The 18,031-nt window shown below is 49.1% G+C and overlaps 2 protein-coding genes across 2 annotated transcripts in view; one reads left to right on the top strand and one right to left on the bottom strand.

Moving 5' to 3' along the window:
* TSPAN32 (tetraspanin 32) overlaps positions 1 to 2,571 on the bottom strand; it is a 28,909-nt gene extending 26,338 nt beyond the window's left edge. Inside the window, exons 1-2 of the mRNA XM_002198070.6 lie at positions 2,154 to 2,571; positions 33 to 147 (exon numbers count right to left, since the gene is read on the bottom strand). Of these exons, the coding sequence (XP_002198106.5) occupies positions 33 to 147; positions 2,154 to 2,219 (181 nt within the window). The 5' untranslated portion in view covers positions 2,220 to 2,571. The remainder of the gene's footprint in view (positions 1 to 32; positions 148 to 2,153) is intronic.
* Positions 2,572 to 9,537: 6,966 nt separating this feature from the next.
* Positions 9,538 to 11,286, top strand: ASCL2 (achaete-scute family bHLH transcription factor 2). The gene is made up of 2 exons (XM_030273928.4): positions 9,538 to 10,392; positions 10,492 to 11,286. Exon 1 carries the CDS (start codon positions 9,854 to 9,856, stop codon positions 10,379 to 10,381), a length of 528 nt encoding a protein of 175 aa, XP_030129788.4. The 5' UTR covers positions 9,538 to 9,853; the 3' UTR covers positions 10,382 to 10,392; positions 10,492 to 11,286.
* Positions 11,287 to 18,031: the final 6,745 nt, after the last annotated feature.

Genomic DNA, 18,031 nt, shown 5'->3' on the forward strand with positions numbered 1-18,031 from the left:
AAAGGTGTCACTGGGATGTGACCACAACATACCTGTGTGGTGGATGACCTTGTAGGCATTGTTGTCCAGGGAGACATTGCTAATGAGGGTGAAACGGAGCTCATAGTGGGTGACTGTGCTCAGCGTGGCGATAGAGAGCCCCAGCAGCTGGAAAAGAAGGGTTTCAGGAAGGGATTTACAAAGCAAGAGCTGGCTGCACACAAAGGTTTGAGGTGTATCTGGATACTCCCGAGCCCCATGCAAATGCAGCCAGTCTCATCATCCACAGACCACCACATGTACCCCAAAATGCACATAAAAGTACAAACCCCAGACAATTAAAAATACTAAAGCTGTTTTTCTGTCTTGCATAACGAGTACATGTGACACTGTGCAGCCCACAGTCTCTTGGCCAGTGCCTATGGATTAAATTCCCATCACATGAAGAAAACTGGGAGGACTGATGCTCTTGCAGCACACCTGTGCAGTGCCACCTCACTCTGCAGACTGTGCATGTGTGGCTGTGAGGGCTGCCAGCTTCGATGGGGGTTTTGAGCAGGGGTGAAGTTTTCTGCTCTGCTCTTTGCAGTGCCAGTCTCATTGCCTGCTGTTGGCTCTGTTTCCTATGGCAGAGTGCAAAGATCTGAGTCCTGTACTACTCTAAGTTGTGTGTGCTGGTTTCTGTCTCTTCAAGGTGTTGTCTGTTTCTGTCCCACCCCTGAGAGCACCAGTATGCCTAAGGTATGGAGTAACTACTTGCATGTCCATACTTCTCCAGGTGATGGAGAGGGACATTTCTGATGGCACCTGGCTCTAGGGCTGGGCTCCTTTCAGCATGACTGGTGGCAGAGCTGGGACAAAGGCACCACACCAGCGGCGAAATGAACTCCAAATCTAGTGCAATGAGCCTGGAAAATACAAAATGCAAGGCTGCTCCTAGCTCTGAAGATAAGGCTTCATCATTTTGTGCCTTTACAATAGGGAAACATGAGGCAGCTATACCTGTGTCAAATGTGACAATGTGATCTCAACATAATCCCCACTGTGTGACATTTTCTAATAGCTTTTGCTGGAGGCTTACGGTCTCAGAGACTAAATCCATCCAAACCATAGCATTTTGTCTAGCCTAATTTGTGGCACCTTCTGATCATTCAGACTGCATTACTGCGTATCTTGACCCACACCCAGCAAAATATTAAGTGAAACACCAGTTAGCTCAGATTTCTGAGAAACGCCAGTCTAAAATCCTCCCAACAGCGAGAATGTGATTCTAACCATCACAGCAGCTGTGCCTTAATGTCTCCTCTAAACATGCTTAGTACCAATCCTCCTTTAATTTCCTCCAAGTGGCATATTCTGTTATTTGGAAGAGAGAACTGCAGTCTTGGAATGTTGAACTCTGGAAAAACTACAGACTTTATTTGTGGCCCAAAATAAGGTATTACTTTTTAATAACTCTTAACAAGCCACTAACCCTCTTTGAACTAAATACAGATTATTGTTATTATTGTTGTTATTATTCTTTTTTTTTATGCAGACAAGTTTTGATGAAGTGAAAAGGCAACAAGAACATACAAGTCAAAGCATCCACAAGAAGTGTTCTCCAGTTTCTACCATTTCCCATCAGCTCTAACAGCAGATGTCCAGAAACTCCCCTTGAATTTGCTTCAAAAGCTGATAAAGAGTCCCTAGAATTGCTTTCACTTTGCAGTGCTGATCCATATTTTTCTCATACACACTTCCACCAAAGCCTTATGGTTTCATATCCTCACTGATCCCACCTGCAGTCCACCACCCTCCCAGCAGTAAGCATGACTGCAGCAGGTCCATCATCTCTCTTTTGCTTCAAGGAGACAGAAGCAAATATCTTTTTTGCTCCCACACATGCAGCCAGCAGCCACCTTTTCTTTCTTCTTGGAGGAAGCTGCTGAGTTGTGAAAGAGCTGCAGTGGTGTGACAGCCTTGAGAAACCAGAAGTCTATCAGAGGAGGGGGGGGATGCTGGTAGCCAGCGATAACCGCCCATGGTGCAATGATAACTCAGGCAGTTGGCTGTGCTTGCCCTCCACCCACCAAAAACAGAACGTGGGAAAACCATCCCCTCTCGGAGTGGGGATGGAAAAGGCAACAGCTCACCTCAGTTCTGCAGAGATCCCCCCAAACCTGCCTGCTCACCATGACACAGAGGCTGGTCACCAGCAGCTGGCACTTGGTGGTCCTCATCCCACACCTCAGTTCCATGGCAGCTTGTCCCCAGAGAGAGATGGCCGTTGGTCCCTCCAGCTCTTGATAAAGCCTGGGTTTCCACCAAAGGGAGGCATGGCCACAGTGGGGCCTCTCAGGAAGTGGAGTCCCCACCACGTGCTGATGCACCTCCTCCTGCCTGATTATTAAGTCCTCTTTGGGGCAGTCATCTTCTGCACAGGCTCTCAGTCAGCTGCTGTCAGCTCCCACAAAGCCTGCTGGGAAAGAAGGAAAGGCATACAGAAAACCTTTCTTGGAGTTTGGAGCAAAGTTCCTTAAAAAAAAAACTGTTTAGTCAAGAGTCAGTGTCAATATATCCCGATTTTGACTTTCACTGGGTTGCAGTTTTGCTAAACGAACATTTTCAATAACATTTTTCCATATTATACATAAATAATATATTTAGGAAGACATTATTTAAAAAAAATAACCTATTGTTTAAAGCAGAGATTAACCCCCTCCCCCAAACAGATCTGTGTAAGAGTCTTCTCTCCCCATGTAAAAGCGCCACATGGCAATAACCTTTGGCTGAGTCTCTATTAGAACTTGCATTTGCAGATAAAGGGAAAAAGCACATTTGGTAGTATTTTATTCAGGAAATTGTTTATATTAACATATAACCCCCTGCTCAGGAGACCCTCACTGTCCATGGACATTTTGACTCTTCCTTTCTCCTCTCCTAGCACTGAAGATTCCATGGACCTGCGGCTGCAGAAGACTCAGGTGATTTCTGGTCTTCACAACCAGCTGTCTCCTGAACGCACATTTCTTAAAAGTAAATCACAAAGAAGTCTCAAGATGGATCTGGCCAAAGTGAGCCTGAATGACTGAGTGCCTTAATTATCCTTACTTTTGGAACCAGACTGGTGAATAGGTGAATAATTGCACTCCCATCAGGTGGCAAACAAAGGGAGTAAAAAAGTGAAACCATCCCACAACAGTAACTGCAGTAACAGGAACATGACAAAGAAGGAGGAGGAGAGGAGTGAAAAAAGGAAGGAAGATGCATTTTGTAAAGCAAAGAGAAGAGAAAGCCATGAGCATGTGGAAAAGCATATAATGATTTTCTGACTACATCACTAGCTTTCTTGCAAACTTTCCTGCAGATTATCCTCCCGAGACACCAATGAGAGCTGCCACAGACAGTGCCAAAAACAGGTATCCCCATGGCTCACAGGTCCCTGCCTTGATGCCCAGGAGGAGACACACGTGCAGACAGAGACCTTCCTCCTCTGGCCACCAGCTGGAGAACATCTGAAGAAAATCTATGGATAGACAGCAGAGCAGGAGGGCAGTGGGGAGAGGACAACAGGCTAGTGAGGCAGCTGATGCCAAGCCACCCATGTTCAGGAGCAGGACCCCTGGGAACAGACCAGGTGGGGAAAATGACTTATAAGACACTGTCAGAGTCATTGTCACTGTGAGATCGTGTTGGAATTCAGAACTGTGGGCACCCATCATTTCTTCTGGTACGAAAGGACAGACGAGGGTGTTGTGACCTGCATTTTCAAGGGGAAGGATCCCTGATACAAAAATAACAGAGCTGACCCACCGGTGGGGTTACAGGCTAAACCTGGAAGGGCTGCAAGAAAATATGAGCACAGCTCTGTGTGCAACACAAAGCCACGTCACCCAGCCACGAGCGACAGTCAGCGTGTCACCTGCCCTGAGCACCCCCGGAGCCTGTTTCACAGTGGCGGACAGGAGAAAACCATGGAGCCCCCTCTCCGTTTCCCGCTGGACCCCACTTCCTTCTCCAGTCCTAAACACCTGCCACCGCAGACTCCTGTGCGAAGCCAAGTCTCACACTAGAGGTCCCCACAGGCCAGCAGAACCCTTTCCCGAAGGGCTAGATAATCGACGTGGACTTTCTGAACGGCATTTCCCTCCCCAGTTCTATAAAACCCTCCCCAGTTTCTGCAGAAGCCTCGCACCTCACTTCATGTCCACCTGAGAGGTCCCAAATTCGTCATCTACACGCCTTGGAAGGGCTGCTAGTTTTCCCACAAAAGATGCCCTGACTTCTTTTGTCCCCAGCCATAAAAACTGGTACCTTCACTGACTCACGGAGCTCTGAAAGCAGGTCTGTAACTTCCAACACCTGTGTTTAAACAGCTCCTTCCTCTGTTTTGTCTGAAAATTACTATTCCTGAGTAGCTTGACCATGTCTTCTGATGCTTCTCCCACCTGCAGTGCTTGGTGCCCACCTTTGTGCCCACCCTCCACTCACTGCTCTGCCTGCTGGGCATGGGTGGAGGGATTTTCTGCTGTTTCTTTTTCCTCTCTTTTACCCATTATCCCATACAGGTATGCCTTGAAAGTTTCCTGTTTGTGGCACAGCATATGTGGATTTCTAACATCACAAAAATAACAAGAGCAAAAGGAGTTGCTGCCTCACATTCACAAAAGCCAAAAGAAAAGTCACTCCCTCACCCAAAAGAAAGCAGGAGCATCAGTAGAGCTGGGATATTAAGATGTTGGGCTGTGATTAAGGAAAGCACATTTGGTAGATGGAAGGGCACTGCTGAAAGAGAACAGGGGACTCTGTGTGCTCATCCTATCTGTGCCCATCAACAAAGCAATCTGTGCAACACTTCACTTTCTATGGGATTAAACTTCCCCTGGGTGCCCTGTTGTTGGCACACACCTGCCTCAGCAGGCACTCACCTACCTCTCTGCCCAGAGAGGTGAGAAGCAGGGTGTCCCCTCAACCTCATCCCAGCGGGAAGAGAGGCAGGGCTGGTGGCATGCCAGGGAACCACCCTCACAGCCAGCATGGATGGCAGCATGGCTTTTCCAGCAAGACTCGGCCTCCTGCCCACCCTGGCAGGTTTCATCAATTGATTCCCTTTGCAAGAGCCCAACTTATCACTCCCAAAGCGGTGCAAAAACCACAGGTGACCACAGCTCCTGCCTGTGGCTTCCTGCCTTATCTCTGGTTATCAGCTGGAGCATGGAAAGATGGTAGTGAGTCTGAAAATACCCCAGGGAGCACAGATGCTCTCTTTCTAGCCTTGTAGCAGCTTGCAGATTTCTGTTATGAAAAACCTCATCCCCAGCTGCATGGGTCTCAGAGGGATGTGCGATCTCATCCAGGAGGGAAGGGTTGATTTAAAAAAGGGAACAAAGCCAGATCATATTTTTTTGCAAAGCCATAAACTCCTAACCCTCTTCTGAACTGGAGGGAAACAATGCCCACTCTGTCAGAGAGATGTTCTGAAAGAGCTGGGGCATTTGATGTGTGGGGGATATGATGTGTGGGGTGAACTTGGGGCACTAAAAACAAATGGAGAAGAGGCTGAATTCATACTGATGCTTTCTTGACATCCACTTTTCTGGCTCTCACTCCATCAGTGCAGCCACCAGTGATGGAACAGCAGCACCCCAGCCTCAGCTGCTTGAACTCTGTCAATGCAGCAGGGAAGAGAAACTTCCCCCTTGGCTTTGGAGCACTGCTATTCATGCTCCTGAGAAAGGATGGGCTGCAAGCAAGAAGGAGGATGTCACCCAGGAGGCAAAACTACACCCATCATCCAGGCAGGACACACTTGTGCCATGTCCCTGCTACCTCTCAGAAGCCTCCTCCCTTTCCAGCCCACAGCACCATTGGGGAAAATGCCTCTCCCCCACAACAGAAAGCAGCTCCCAGTGTGTCAGATTTACAAGAGTCAGTGGCTCAGCCCATTTGGTCCCTCAGCTACTGCCCGTAACACGGCTGGATTCACCCTAAAGCTTGCTCGTAAATAAAACATGTCCATATCAAACTGCACCGCAGCCAGGCAGACCTCACAGCCTGCGTCTGCCTTCCCGGGCACATCACAAGGATGCATTGTAAAGGCTGCTTAGCATTCATATAGCACATACACACAATCAAAGCTAAAAATCAACTTTTAAACCCGGGGCCATCTCTTTTCAAGAAAGGAAAGAGAGGAGGAAAGGAGGGGGGGCAGGGTGCTGGGCTTTGCCAAGCTTCAGATGCACTATACAACTCCACTGTGAATGGGAACAAGGCTGGCTGGAGGCTGCCTTGGAAGACACAAAACCAGAAAGAAATCATCATATTTCCAAAGCACTTCTTTACTTATTATTATTTTCAAAGTGTATCTCAGAAATTCTCTAGTGATTCCCAGGCAATTTGAAATTATTATAGGTGAGCAAATAAAATGTCAGAAGAGTTATTAAAAATAGTTCATCAAGCCAGAGAAAGATTACATTACAAAAGAGCATAAGCTGAAGACAGGGAGCTCCCTTCAAAGAATAAACTCAAATGAACTTCTTTCTCCGCTGAAAGTGAAAGAACCGCACTCATAGCTCTAAAGCACAGTGCCCTACTCAAGTTAAATTACTTTTTCTTTTTCACATGCTATCTAATTGCAAACCATAACTGCCCAGGAGCCAGCTGTGCAGGTGATAGACCTGAAGACACAGTGCAAGCCCTGCCCCATGTAGCCCTGCTCCTGGCAAAACCAGTGTGAGCACAGCCCAGCCTGGTAAACAGGCTCACCAAGAACAGGGCTGCTTAACTGCCCATCACCCTTTATTTCTCACATTCATCCTCCCAAGCTTTATTGCAACTGGATCTCCATTGCTTTCCACTGAAATCCTGAAAGTTTTGGTAAAATACCCTAAAAAGCTCGTGTCAGCTGGCTGTAATGCATTGGTGGCACCAGGACTGACCCAGCAGTCTTCCTGCATGTGCCAAGCCAGGGGCAGTGCTTTGCTCTCACCTTTGGCAGGTGCAAGAACTAACGTGTAGTGTAGAGGCCCTTTCCAGAGCTCTTTTCCCTTCTTCCCGAGGATCGTTTGGCCACCTTGCAGCACACTGGCTGAAGCCACATGGAGCTGCAAGGTGTCCACACCAACCATGCAGTTACCATGCATATTTGCCTTACCTGCTGCAGGAGAGGAGAATTTCTTCTCCCCAGTCTCTGGGGATGGGTAGCACATTGCTGGATGCTCTCTCTCCCCAGATTATGATCAGGAAGTTGATTGTGAACACAGACAGTGTTTAATGATGTCTTGTTCTACTGGATCCTTACATAGTCATTAACTTTATAAAGAGATTTCAAAGGAGATTGCATTTGTCTGAGTACAAGATATACCTCCCCACCTACCTTCCTGCAGACTGTTGAGAAGCCAGCTGCACTGCTAGGAAAATGTAAGCACTTGCTGTGTGTTGTACTCAGGCCCAGACCCGATGGCCACATCTGGCTGGAAACATCAGCAGCCCTAAAGCCAATTTGGACAAGTCAAGCTCATCCCTGAGCGGAGTGTAGAATCTCTGTGGCTGAAGGCTGTGTGCTCTCTCTTGAGACTGGGTTTACTGGTGTGCGTTATTAGTGAAAAAACTCCCTGCAGTTATTTTTGTATGATAAAAATCCAGTTATTACTCTTGAGTGTGGCACTTCAATACAGAAGGCTTTCTCTTGAAAAGTTTCAAGGGCAGCAGCTTCCCCTTTCCTGTGTGAAAGGTTTTCAGCAGAAATTAGAGACGAGGTAATGAAACAACATCAGTATTACTCCTCTTGAAGTAATGCTCCTACTGACTAAGCTATATCTGACAGCAAGCACAAGGGAAGCCCCTTGCTCCATCCAGGGCAGTTTTGCAGATGCTGGAGACAAGTGCATGCCATGGCCTGAGCTCAGCAAGCAACCTGTGCACTCCCAGCAAGGCACAAGCAGCTCCCCAGCGCTCCTGGGAGTCCACAAGTGCCATGAGCTGCTCCTCTCGGGTCAAGTCCTTCAGAGAAGCTGTAGGGCTGCTCATTGCTTTGCCCCCAGGTCTATAGCAGGGCCAAGAATGTCCCAGGAGCTGCTGAATTTGGGTGCTAAGGCTCCTGTGTGCTTGGCTACCAGAAAATTAAAGTGCTCACAGGATCCTTACTGTCAGGAATTTCAGCTCAGCTGCCTGTGAGACTGCAGTGGGGCTGGCACCTTCAAGCCACTGCCATTGCAACCAATCTCCAAGGAAAATATTTCTCTTTCAACATAATGGAGCCTTGCTGTTCCCTGAATGCCCCACACAAGTACAAAAAAAGCCCCCTTCGTGTCACATCAAGGATAGCTCTTTGAACTACCATTTTTGGCTGAGATACACCTGAGCACCAGCAGCAATTTGGTTCAGGGCAGCCAGGGGAATACAGACCCTTTGGTATCCAAAGCGTGCTGCAGAGCCTTGCTGGCACCTGTCCATGTGATGACATCCCCACAACCAAGTTGATGCCAAAGACACCAGCTTGGAGCATTTTCCTGACATTGGGTTATGTTCACCCCCAAAAAGTCAAGCCCTGTAACTGAACTGCCACACAGTGTTGGATTTTTTAAATATTTTTTTTTAAAGCCTGGGTGGGAGCAAAGCCCTGAGGACAGCACATCATGCAGGTGTACTGAAGCCAAGAGTAGACACAGCCCCAGGGCAGTGGGTTCATGTATCTCCCTCTCCATCTATCTTGGAGCAAAATACCATGCAAGTTATTTCTTCCCACAAGTTCTAGGACACCAAGAGGATGCTCCTTTGTCCTCCCAGATATCAGAATGCACCTTGCCCTGCTGCTCTTCCCACCACAGCTGGAAGAATGGCTTGCTTGACGGAGAGCCAAGGAGGATTGCTTGGCATGGCAGAGAGAAGCCAGGCTGCAACCCCCAAGCTACAAAAACTTTGCTATTTCCTTCTTGCCTCCATGCCTTTATCCTTGAAACTCGCATTGAAGCCCAAAAAGCCGGTCTGCGGAGAACAGCGTTGGTAAGAGAACCCACGCCATTATTATAATTCTTTGTTATTATACATTTTTGGTGGATGTACCAAAGCAGAGCCCCGGCGTGTCAGGCAAGCACGGACCGGCAGCCAGGTGCGGGCACCCTGCGCTCCGCAGGGAAAGCGCTGGGACAGCCGCGCTGCCGGGCGGGCGGGGTACCGGTGTGGGGAGGGGCCGGGCTGGTGGCACATCTGAAGGGACAGGACGCGGGGCCTCCGCCGCACCGAGGGCAGCGGGGAGGCCCGGCTGCTGCTGCCGAGCGCCCGCCGCGAGGTGCGGGGGAGGCGGGGCGAGAGTGCGGCCCCACCCCCGAGTAAGAATAAAAACTAAATTAAAATAAAACGTTGAAAACTGCCAGGGCAGGGGCGGTGATTTGAGGGGAGGGTTGCAGCAGGTCCGCGGACCTGTGTGTGTGTGTGTGTGCGTGTGTGTGTGTGAGGGGAGGTGGTGGGGGGGGGCGGCAGCCGGCGGCGCCACGCGCCGGGCGCGCGCGGGGGCGGGTGCGCGCGCGGGGGAGGGCGCGGGCGGGGGCGCGGCGGCGGCGGGCGCGCGTGGCGCGGCGCGCGCGGCGCGTGCGGCCGGCGGGGGCCCGCGAGCGGCGGCGGCGGCGGCGGCGCGTTGATAAGGGGCCGGCCGGCAGCGGGACCCGCCGCAGAGGCGCGGAGCGGCGGCGGGAGAGCACGGGCATGGGGGTGAACTGCCCCGCGCTGCCCACCCCCGCCTCCTTTGTCTCGCTTTAAATTTTAGTTTTGAACATTTGTTTTTTAATTATTTCTAAAGTTTTGATTGTTGCTTTGGTTTTTGGGGGTTTTTTTTTGTGTGTTTTTTTTTTTTTTTTCTTTTTATCCCGCCCGCCGCCACCGTGGCCGCCCGGCGATGAACGGCGGGGCTCTGCCGCCGCTGCCCCCCGCCGCACCCCGCGGCCGCCGGCGGCCCGCCTCCCCCGAGCTGCTGCGTTGTAAGCGCCGCCTGGCCTTCGCCGCCCTGCCGGGCACCGGGACGGCGGCGGCGGCCGCCGTGGCCCGGCGGAACGAGCGGGAGCGCAACCGCGTGCGGCTCGTCAACCTGGGCTTCGCCGCCCTCCGCCAGCACGTCCCCCACGGCGCCGCCAGCAAGAAGATGAGCAAGGTGGAGACCCTCCGCTCCGCCGTCGAGTACATCCGCGCCCTGCAGCGGCTCCTCGACGAGCACGACGCCGCCGCCTCTTTCCCCGACGGCCGCGGGCGAGTGGCCGTCGGGGAAGTTGGCGGCGGCGGCGGCGGCGGCTACTCCTCCGCTTCTCCCTCCTTCGCCTCCTCCGCGCCCGGCTCGCCGTGCTCCTCCGAGGAGAGCGGCTACGACGCGGCGCTCAGCCCCGAGGAGCGGGAGCTGCTGGACTTCACCAGCTGGCTGGGGAGCTACTGACGCGGCGGGAGGTGAGGGGCGGCCGGAGGGGAGGGGGCACCGCTTCCTCCCCCGGCGCTCGGGGGAGCGGGGCACGAACCCACCGGGGCTCTCCTCACGTCTCTCCGCAGCCGCGCTCAGCCCGCAGCACATCGGCACCCGCGGTCTCGGCGGCGGCAGCATCCCCCCGAAAGTACTGATCTCCGCCCCGGCGTGGCTCTGCTGGCTGCTTTTCTCGCCGGGTTCAGCCGTCGTCTTCTGGCTGTGGAAAGTGCAATGGGACTGCGGGGTCCCGCTCCTTGCGGGGGACAGCGGCTCCGCCTGCCCGCCGGGAGCTGCCGGCCCACGGAGAGGATGCCCGAGTGAACCTGCTTTCCCCCGCCGCTGCTGGCTGGTGTTGCTTTGGAGGGGTGGAAAAGAAAAAAAAAATTAGAAACACTTGATGCTTCCTTGTTTCTGGAGGGGTAGGGAATTTTCTATCATGTCAGATTCTATTTTATATGTAACTTGAACTGCCTAAAGGGACACTGGTGTATGAAGACTTATTTTTGTACAAGAAACCTTAGAAAAAAGGGACGAGATGGTTCTATTTTTAGCAGGTCCTATCTACTCGTTCTTGAACACTATCAGCTGGAATGTTTTGGGAGCATACACATGCAAAGGTGTTTGGGGTTTTTTTTTAATTATTCTCCCCAAACACTTTGGTAAAAGACTGTAAAGTTATGTTGTGTTTTAACGTGGTGTCTGAGTTTGCCTAGTGTGAAGGTCCACCTTTCTGAAAACTGAAGTTTCAAAAAAAAAATGTATTGAAGGCATTTTTGTATGCACTTGCTAGGATTTCTTATGTTGTACATATGCAGTTTTTAAGAAGAGTATCATATTTTATGTAAATTGACTTTATAAATAAAAATCTATTTATAAATGGCTTCAGGGCTGTAAGATATGTGTATTTTCCAGAATTACCCAAGGTGACTTAACTGTGGCCTGAAGGGGTGGGAGAGGGGAGTAAGGAGCAATAACAGTAGAGAGCCAACTCTTCCTGGAGCAGGTTTCATGTGCAGAAGGGAATAAGGAGTGGCATAGCATAGTCTCCAGGCTTACTTTTTTCCCCCTCTTTGAGTTTTATAAATTCAGCACTTGGAGTAGGTCCTGCAGAGAAGATGTGCGGGGGGCTGCAGATGTGCACAGGAGACAAGGCAGGTTCGGTGCTGTTAACCCCTCTCCTGAAAATGCAGAAAGTGCAGCTGCAGGAGGCTGTGTTGCTCCTGCCTGGGATGATGGGAGACTGATGGGAAGGTAAAGAGGAAGTGGGTATCTGAAGTTTGTTTGTCCTGGCAGCAGCTCTCAGGAGGTAGGTTGGGGTGCCTTTATTCAGGGGAGCAGCACCTCTGAGAACAGCGACCACACATAACCACAGTGTCCCACCTTGTCCTACTCTGACTTGAGCTGCATGTACAGTCTTTATCTAAAGGCAACAAGCAAATGTGAATTGCTCCTTGGCAACTATAGTCAGACTCACAAGCTCTGTCCGTTGCTTTTGCGCTCATGCTAAAGACCTGATTCAGGGGAGGTGAGCCAGAGGTAAAAACTGTGGGTAAGAATGCTGTGAAATAAAACACAGGGCTGATGGCCTGAAAAACTATGGCAGAGACTATTAATTCCCTTAGAGAGGTCTAATGAATGTTAGGAGTTGAATGGAGCAAAATGGGCTTGGCCTGTAGAATATGCTGAATGAACACAAAGCAGAAACGGTTATTAAAATTGACCTACTTTACTGGGACCATGTGCATAGTCTCTGCTGCCTTAGTAATGGGAAGGTAAAATTTTTCAGGAGTGTCACTCAACAATTTCAGATTCAGTAATTGTAGTGGATGCTCTGTAATCCAGATCTGTAAGAGTATTCCACATGCATGATGCCATTTGAAGAAGGAAAAAAACCTCCAAAACAAGCCATGGGAAAATGAAGGCTCTAAGACCAAGCTGCATTTAGGAGCCTGCAATCAAGAGCAATAGTTGTTGAACTGTGCTTCAAGTTCATTCCCTAATGAAAGCTGCTCTAATAAACAGTCCATTTGAAAGGCACAGGGAATTCAAGTGCTTAATAAATGTTTTGCAAAGGTTTTATATCCTTTGTGTCTCTTTAACAATACCTCAGGTAGGAGCAAGAGCTGTGAGCTGACCTGGGCTGTGCTCAGCAGCAGCAGGGAGGGCTGATGGAATGGGGGAGTAACGTGGTACCTTTCCCCAGAGAGAGTTTAAGGGCTTCATCCTCACAGATGACCTCCAAAAAATTATCCAAATATAAACTCACAATAGGCTCCCACATATTTATTCTCAGCCTAAACCAACATCATGTCACCTTTTCCAAGCAGTTTAGAAACTGGGGCTGTTGCATTGGTCTGCACAAGTGTCCCATTATTGCAGAATGCATTTGTTTAAAGCATGTTACCACTGCTGGGCAGGGTGTTTGTTTTCCTTAGGTGCACTGATCATTTTAGTATTTCCAAAAGCAGTATTTAGCTCCCAGTCAAGTACCTCCCAGCATTATTACCATGTTCATCTGATCACCCAAGATACCATTGCAGCACCTTTGAAGCAGTATCAACTGTAATGCTATTGGCAAGAAATCATCAGTAAACAATTTTTACTTAAGCAATACTAATATTAAGGGGGGGAAAGAGCTTAGTCAGCATCACAAGTTACCTTAATGCTGTCAGTCAGTGCTTCAGTCAGAGCTAGAGGGAAATCAGGAAAGTACAATTTTATTCTCAAAATCCCACAGTGGTCATGAGTCTTCCAAACAGTTGAGGGGGAAGAAGATGCAAGAAAAAGGATCTATGTGTGTTTTAGAACACACGATGGACAGAGGCACTCCATTCTCCAGCCACGGTCATGGTGACAAGTCATGAGCAGATTCTCAGATCAACCTGCTGAAGAGAGCTCTGCTACACCAGAGAGAAGGGTACTGAATCATTGTGCCCTTTAAAGGAAGCATTAGGGAGGATGCAAGGTAGTTTATGTGACATTGCAACTGGTACCTTTGGCCAGCCCAGCTCACTCATCTTCAGCACTACCTGAAGACTGCCTTGGACCTCATTGAGAAGACTTCTGACCCCAAAAACTTACACCTAGAACTTTACTCCATTTATGCAAAATACTTGCCAGTTCAAAGGCTTGGAGATGAAAACCCTCTGACCATGAGAGTCACCGGTCAGCAGCAAGAGTACCAGCAGACCTGTCTCTCAGCCAGGTAGTTATCCTGCTTGGAGGAGCCTGCTACGCTTGCTGATGGGACCCTCAGTGTCTGGGTTAGCTGCCGTCAACCAGGAGCTCTCGTGAGGGATTCCAGAAAGCCTGGGTGCCTGCCTAAACTGCTACAGGAAACGCTTGTGGCCGGGATGGGGAATGCCTCTGATGAGAACATCATTTCTCTTTAGATGTACAACTAGAAACTCAATGCCTAAAATGGAAACCCCAGTTTCCAGCAAGACAAAAACCTAACTCTAAGATAAAGGGCTGCAGGAAAGTCATTTAGTGAGATTCAGGCAGAAGAAGATATGCTGGGGAATTCTAAGAATTAAGGGGAAAACAAAAAAGCCTGGGGACTCCAAGGGGCATACTCTTGTCAATGTGCAGATACAAAGCACACTTCTGTAAACCTCCCACATCTCCATCGACAGATGGGTTCCCCTTTTCCCAAGTAGCATTTCACAGGCCACAGACATGGCTAATAAAGCAGAAACAAGTTGCAGGATGGTGTCAAGATTAGCTGCCCTCATCGCCAGGCAGAAAGAGCCCTTCAATTTTCAACCAGGGTCCCCTCCTTGGCATTTTTTTATTACTCAGACTGAAGCTTTTCTTGTTACCCAAAGCCCTTAAAGCCCAGTACATGGTAAAAACAGTCCCATGCATTATAGCCTGATGGTGTTTAAAGGATGATGTTGTCCGTCATGGGTGACCTCAGCTTTGGTTCCATGGCTACACTCCTTCCAAATTTCTCCACATACTACTGAAAATAATTTTGAAGGAAGGGCCTGTGCAGCCTGCTGGAAGGCTTGTACACCACAGGAAGACCTAGGAAGCAGGCAGGAGGATGCCCTGCAGCATCCCCATGGCAGAATGGCTTTGCTGGTCCTCCTTGCAGGGAGAGTGGCTTCAGCAGAGCCCAGCACCACAGAAAAGAGAACATTTGGGGATAAGAGTCTAGGAGAAAAGGGCTTTCTCCTGTTCCTACCACCACAAGATATCACCAGTAAATACCCCCTTTGCCACAGATCGTGGTGCAGAAAATCGCCCGCGATTGGTTTCAAAGTAAAACAACTCAATTTACGTTAACACCTCATAAAGATCTTGTTACCGACAGCAGGCAGCGAGAAGAGCTCCTGCGAATCAGCTTGTTGCTGCCTCCCATCCGTGAAGAGCAGCCGCCAAGAAAATACTTCTGCCAGCCTTTGGTGTGAGTACCAAGGCTTTTCGGCTTGTGGGTAGATGGCTGTGTGCCGAGACTAGTCCCGAGGTCATTTCACTCTTTTCATGCAGATCACAGAATGGCTGGCTAACAGCAACAATTTTCAGGCATTTCTTACCTGGACTGGAAGCGGGCCAGGAGCCTGGGAGGGTGCATAGCTAGGAGTGAAAGGCAGCCCCTCGCACAGCTGACGGCAGGCAGAGCTGCCCTGGCTTTGTCCAGCTTGGGCATCGGCCAACGAGGGTTCGATTTGCTTCCCAGAAACTGCCACCAACAAAGCCTGAGCCAAAGGCATGCCTGGGAATAATGGGACTAACAATAGGAAAGCAGCACCAGGTGTAATCACAAATTAATGTCACACCCTAAGGAGGCTATCGGGCAGTATAACAAATTCCTGAGACACGATCAACACCCAGCTCCTTTGGAGCTTTGTGCACACTCTGGCACACAGGAACAGAGGAGCTCTGCCAGGTGCTTTCAGAGCAGCCCTGGGACTCACCGCAGGTCTTCTCAAGCCGGTCCCTGGGGCTTGCTCTTTGGAGAAGTGAGTGGATGCTCCTGTGGCAGAGTCTGAGAACATGGAGGGGTTTTACACTCACAGATTCTCAGGTTTTTTTATTATATTTGAGTGCTTTCTTCCACCCATTAGTTTCCCATAACAAAGATATGCTCAGAATAATGGTAAAGCTGGTACAAAAAATGAGAGAGGTGGCATGGTTAAGGCCCTTCCCAGTAAGAGAAGCTGGTTTGCACTTCTGCTGTCACCATCTTCAAGAAGGGAACATTGAAGGGGAGCATCAGCATCCTTAGCTTTGGGGAAATGTTGCAAAAACATCAGAGACTGAGACTTATGCTGTAAATTAAATTGAGAGTCTCTCCTGTTCTCGAGAGCCTACAACCAGACAAAGATCATTGTTCAGATCAGGATGACTAAATTCTCATTTTCTGCATGTCACTGCCTGCCCCCTTATTCCTGTTGTCACCTCTCTTTTGTCCCCAGGCATAACAAAGTGGCAAAAGAGTGAATGAAGTGATGCCCACAGCTGTGCTACAGGTGAGGCAGGAGAGAGATACTCAGAGAAACCTCAGCAAGATGGTAGGCTCCAAAACCAGCATCCACACATGGTGAGCAGGAAAAACCCAAGACTAGACACACATTTGTTATCTGCCAAAGCCATCAGCGTTGTTTTACAAGAGGAGAAATAAACAGTCATGTAGAGAAACATAGAAATGGAAAGGAGAAGCAAGTGTAAGAAAGTGGTCATCAGGGAAGAGCATAGCATATTAAATCAGAGCAAGAAGCACAGAGAAATGATTTCAAGCATTGGTCTGTGACACCCTTCCCTCCCCTTCCATAAGTGCTTTTGTTTATGGGTAGATGTTAATAACAGCAGAAACATAAACATCAGAAAAGGAGAAACCTGTGGTAAGGCTACAGGGACCAGGGCAGTGCTTCAGGCTTTGACTGGTGAACATCCACTTTGCTGCTGGAGAAGCTTCATTTCTCTCCTTTCATCTCCTGGCCTCAGCCCCAGCACTCACAGCCTGCAGTACAACAGTTATCCCATCACCAGACCCAGTAAATTGTGCTTGCTTTTTAAGTTGTTTGGTTTTGCCTTTTTTTTTTTTTTTTTTTTTTAAGGGAAGAGAAACCAACAAAGAGGTATGATAGCCCCAAGGGGAATTTTCTGTTAAAGTCACTGCCAAAAGAATGACCAATTTGTAAGTGAAATGTTGACACTTTTATAGCACAGCAAATATCTTTCCCTTGAATGAAGCACTTCAAGATTTTTTTTTTTTTTAATAGAAAAGATGAATTTTGTCAGGATGTTAAATACTAGTAGGAAGTGTTGCAATACTGTAACACATTTTCTCTTTCACTCTGTTTCCCATGTACAATTCCTTCAAGGTTCCACAAAGGAGCCACAGTCACTTTAGCAGAACCATCCACAGAAAAAGCAGGTGAAACCCACTGGGTAAATAAAAGCCTAGCCTAGAAGTATTAGTAAATACCACCATACTCTTGCCAGCAGAGTACCTGCAAAGCCCTCTGCACAGGCTGCTGACTCCGATTTTCCTGGGACCAGCCTCCTTTCACCATGGGCTTGTTTTTATCAAAGGAAAGCCAGGTGGTGTCAGTGGAAGCAACTGGTCCCCTCAGTGAAACACCTGCACGTGCTTCAGTGCCAAGGGTGCTTCTGTGTCCTCTTCTCCTCACCCAGGAGACACCAGAGGAAACTGGGCAATGGAGAGGGTGAGATGTGCTTCCAGCAGCTTGAAGTTTGCAGCACACGCTGTGTTTGGGCCTGATTTGAATGGAGGCAAGGATGGGGAGCGGGTCTGGCTGAGCCAGCACAGCTCTGCGCCATCTCCTTGCCCAATTCCCCCAAATCCTCTCCCTAACAGCCCCCAGGAGTGTCCCACAGGCTGCATCCCTGCACAGACCCAGAGTGCTGCTGAGATAGTTTATACCCTTTGGTCTTTGGTCTTGCTAGAGGACAGCCAGTAAAGGGAGGTGAGAGCAGAGAAGCTTTTGAAGTGGGGAGACCACAAAGCTCATTTAGGATGCATACACCACCAAAAAAACCCCAGCCAACAGACAGTAATAACTTCAAAACACTGCTGACTGGAGTTGAAAACAGTGATGTACTGGCAGAAAAACTAGTGCCTAAGCCAAGTTCAGACGTGGTGTCAGCTGAATTTGATTGTTTATGATGCTGAAGAGCGCTAATGGTTGCCGGCAGGCAAGTCTTGCTGTTAAAGAGAAACACACAACTTGTTAAGAGGACCTCTGGGCACTCTTTCAGGCCTAGCAGAAATCATAACCAACCTACTCTGTGCAGTAAAACCTGATGGAGAAAGCAAGGGCAGTGTCATGTTCCTTGGTGGAATCTGGGGTGTAGGACACAGGCTGCATTTAGTGTGCACATTGCAGAAATCATGGAAGGAGCAGAAAACTGGAGAGGGCACAGAGGAAGAGGGATAGACTGGGACAGAAGGCCACCTAGGCTGCCTACAAGATGTTTTCTTCTGCTGTGTTTGCAGGGGGGACAGGATTTGGGACCATTCTTCGTAAAAAACCAGTGAATAAGAAGAGTTTTAGAAGTGAAGCGTTGGCATTAGAAAATGGTCTGTTCTAAGAATAGTTGAATGCAATGATTTCTCATTCCAAGATGTTGAAGCTTTTATTGAGATTAACAAAT

This window comes from Taeniopygia guttata, chromosome 5 (assembly GCF_048771995.1).
Source record: "Taeniopygia guttata chromosome 5, bTaeGut7.mat, whole genome shotgun sequence".
Taxonomy (NCBI): Eukaryota; Metazoa; Chordata; class Aves; order Passeriformes; family Estrildidae; genus Taeniopygia; species Taeniopygia guttata.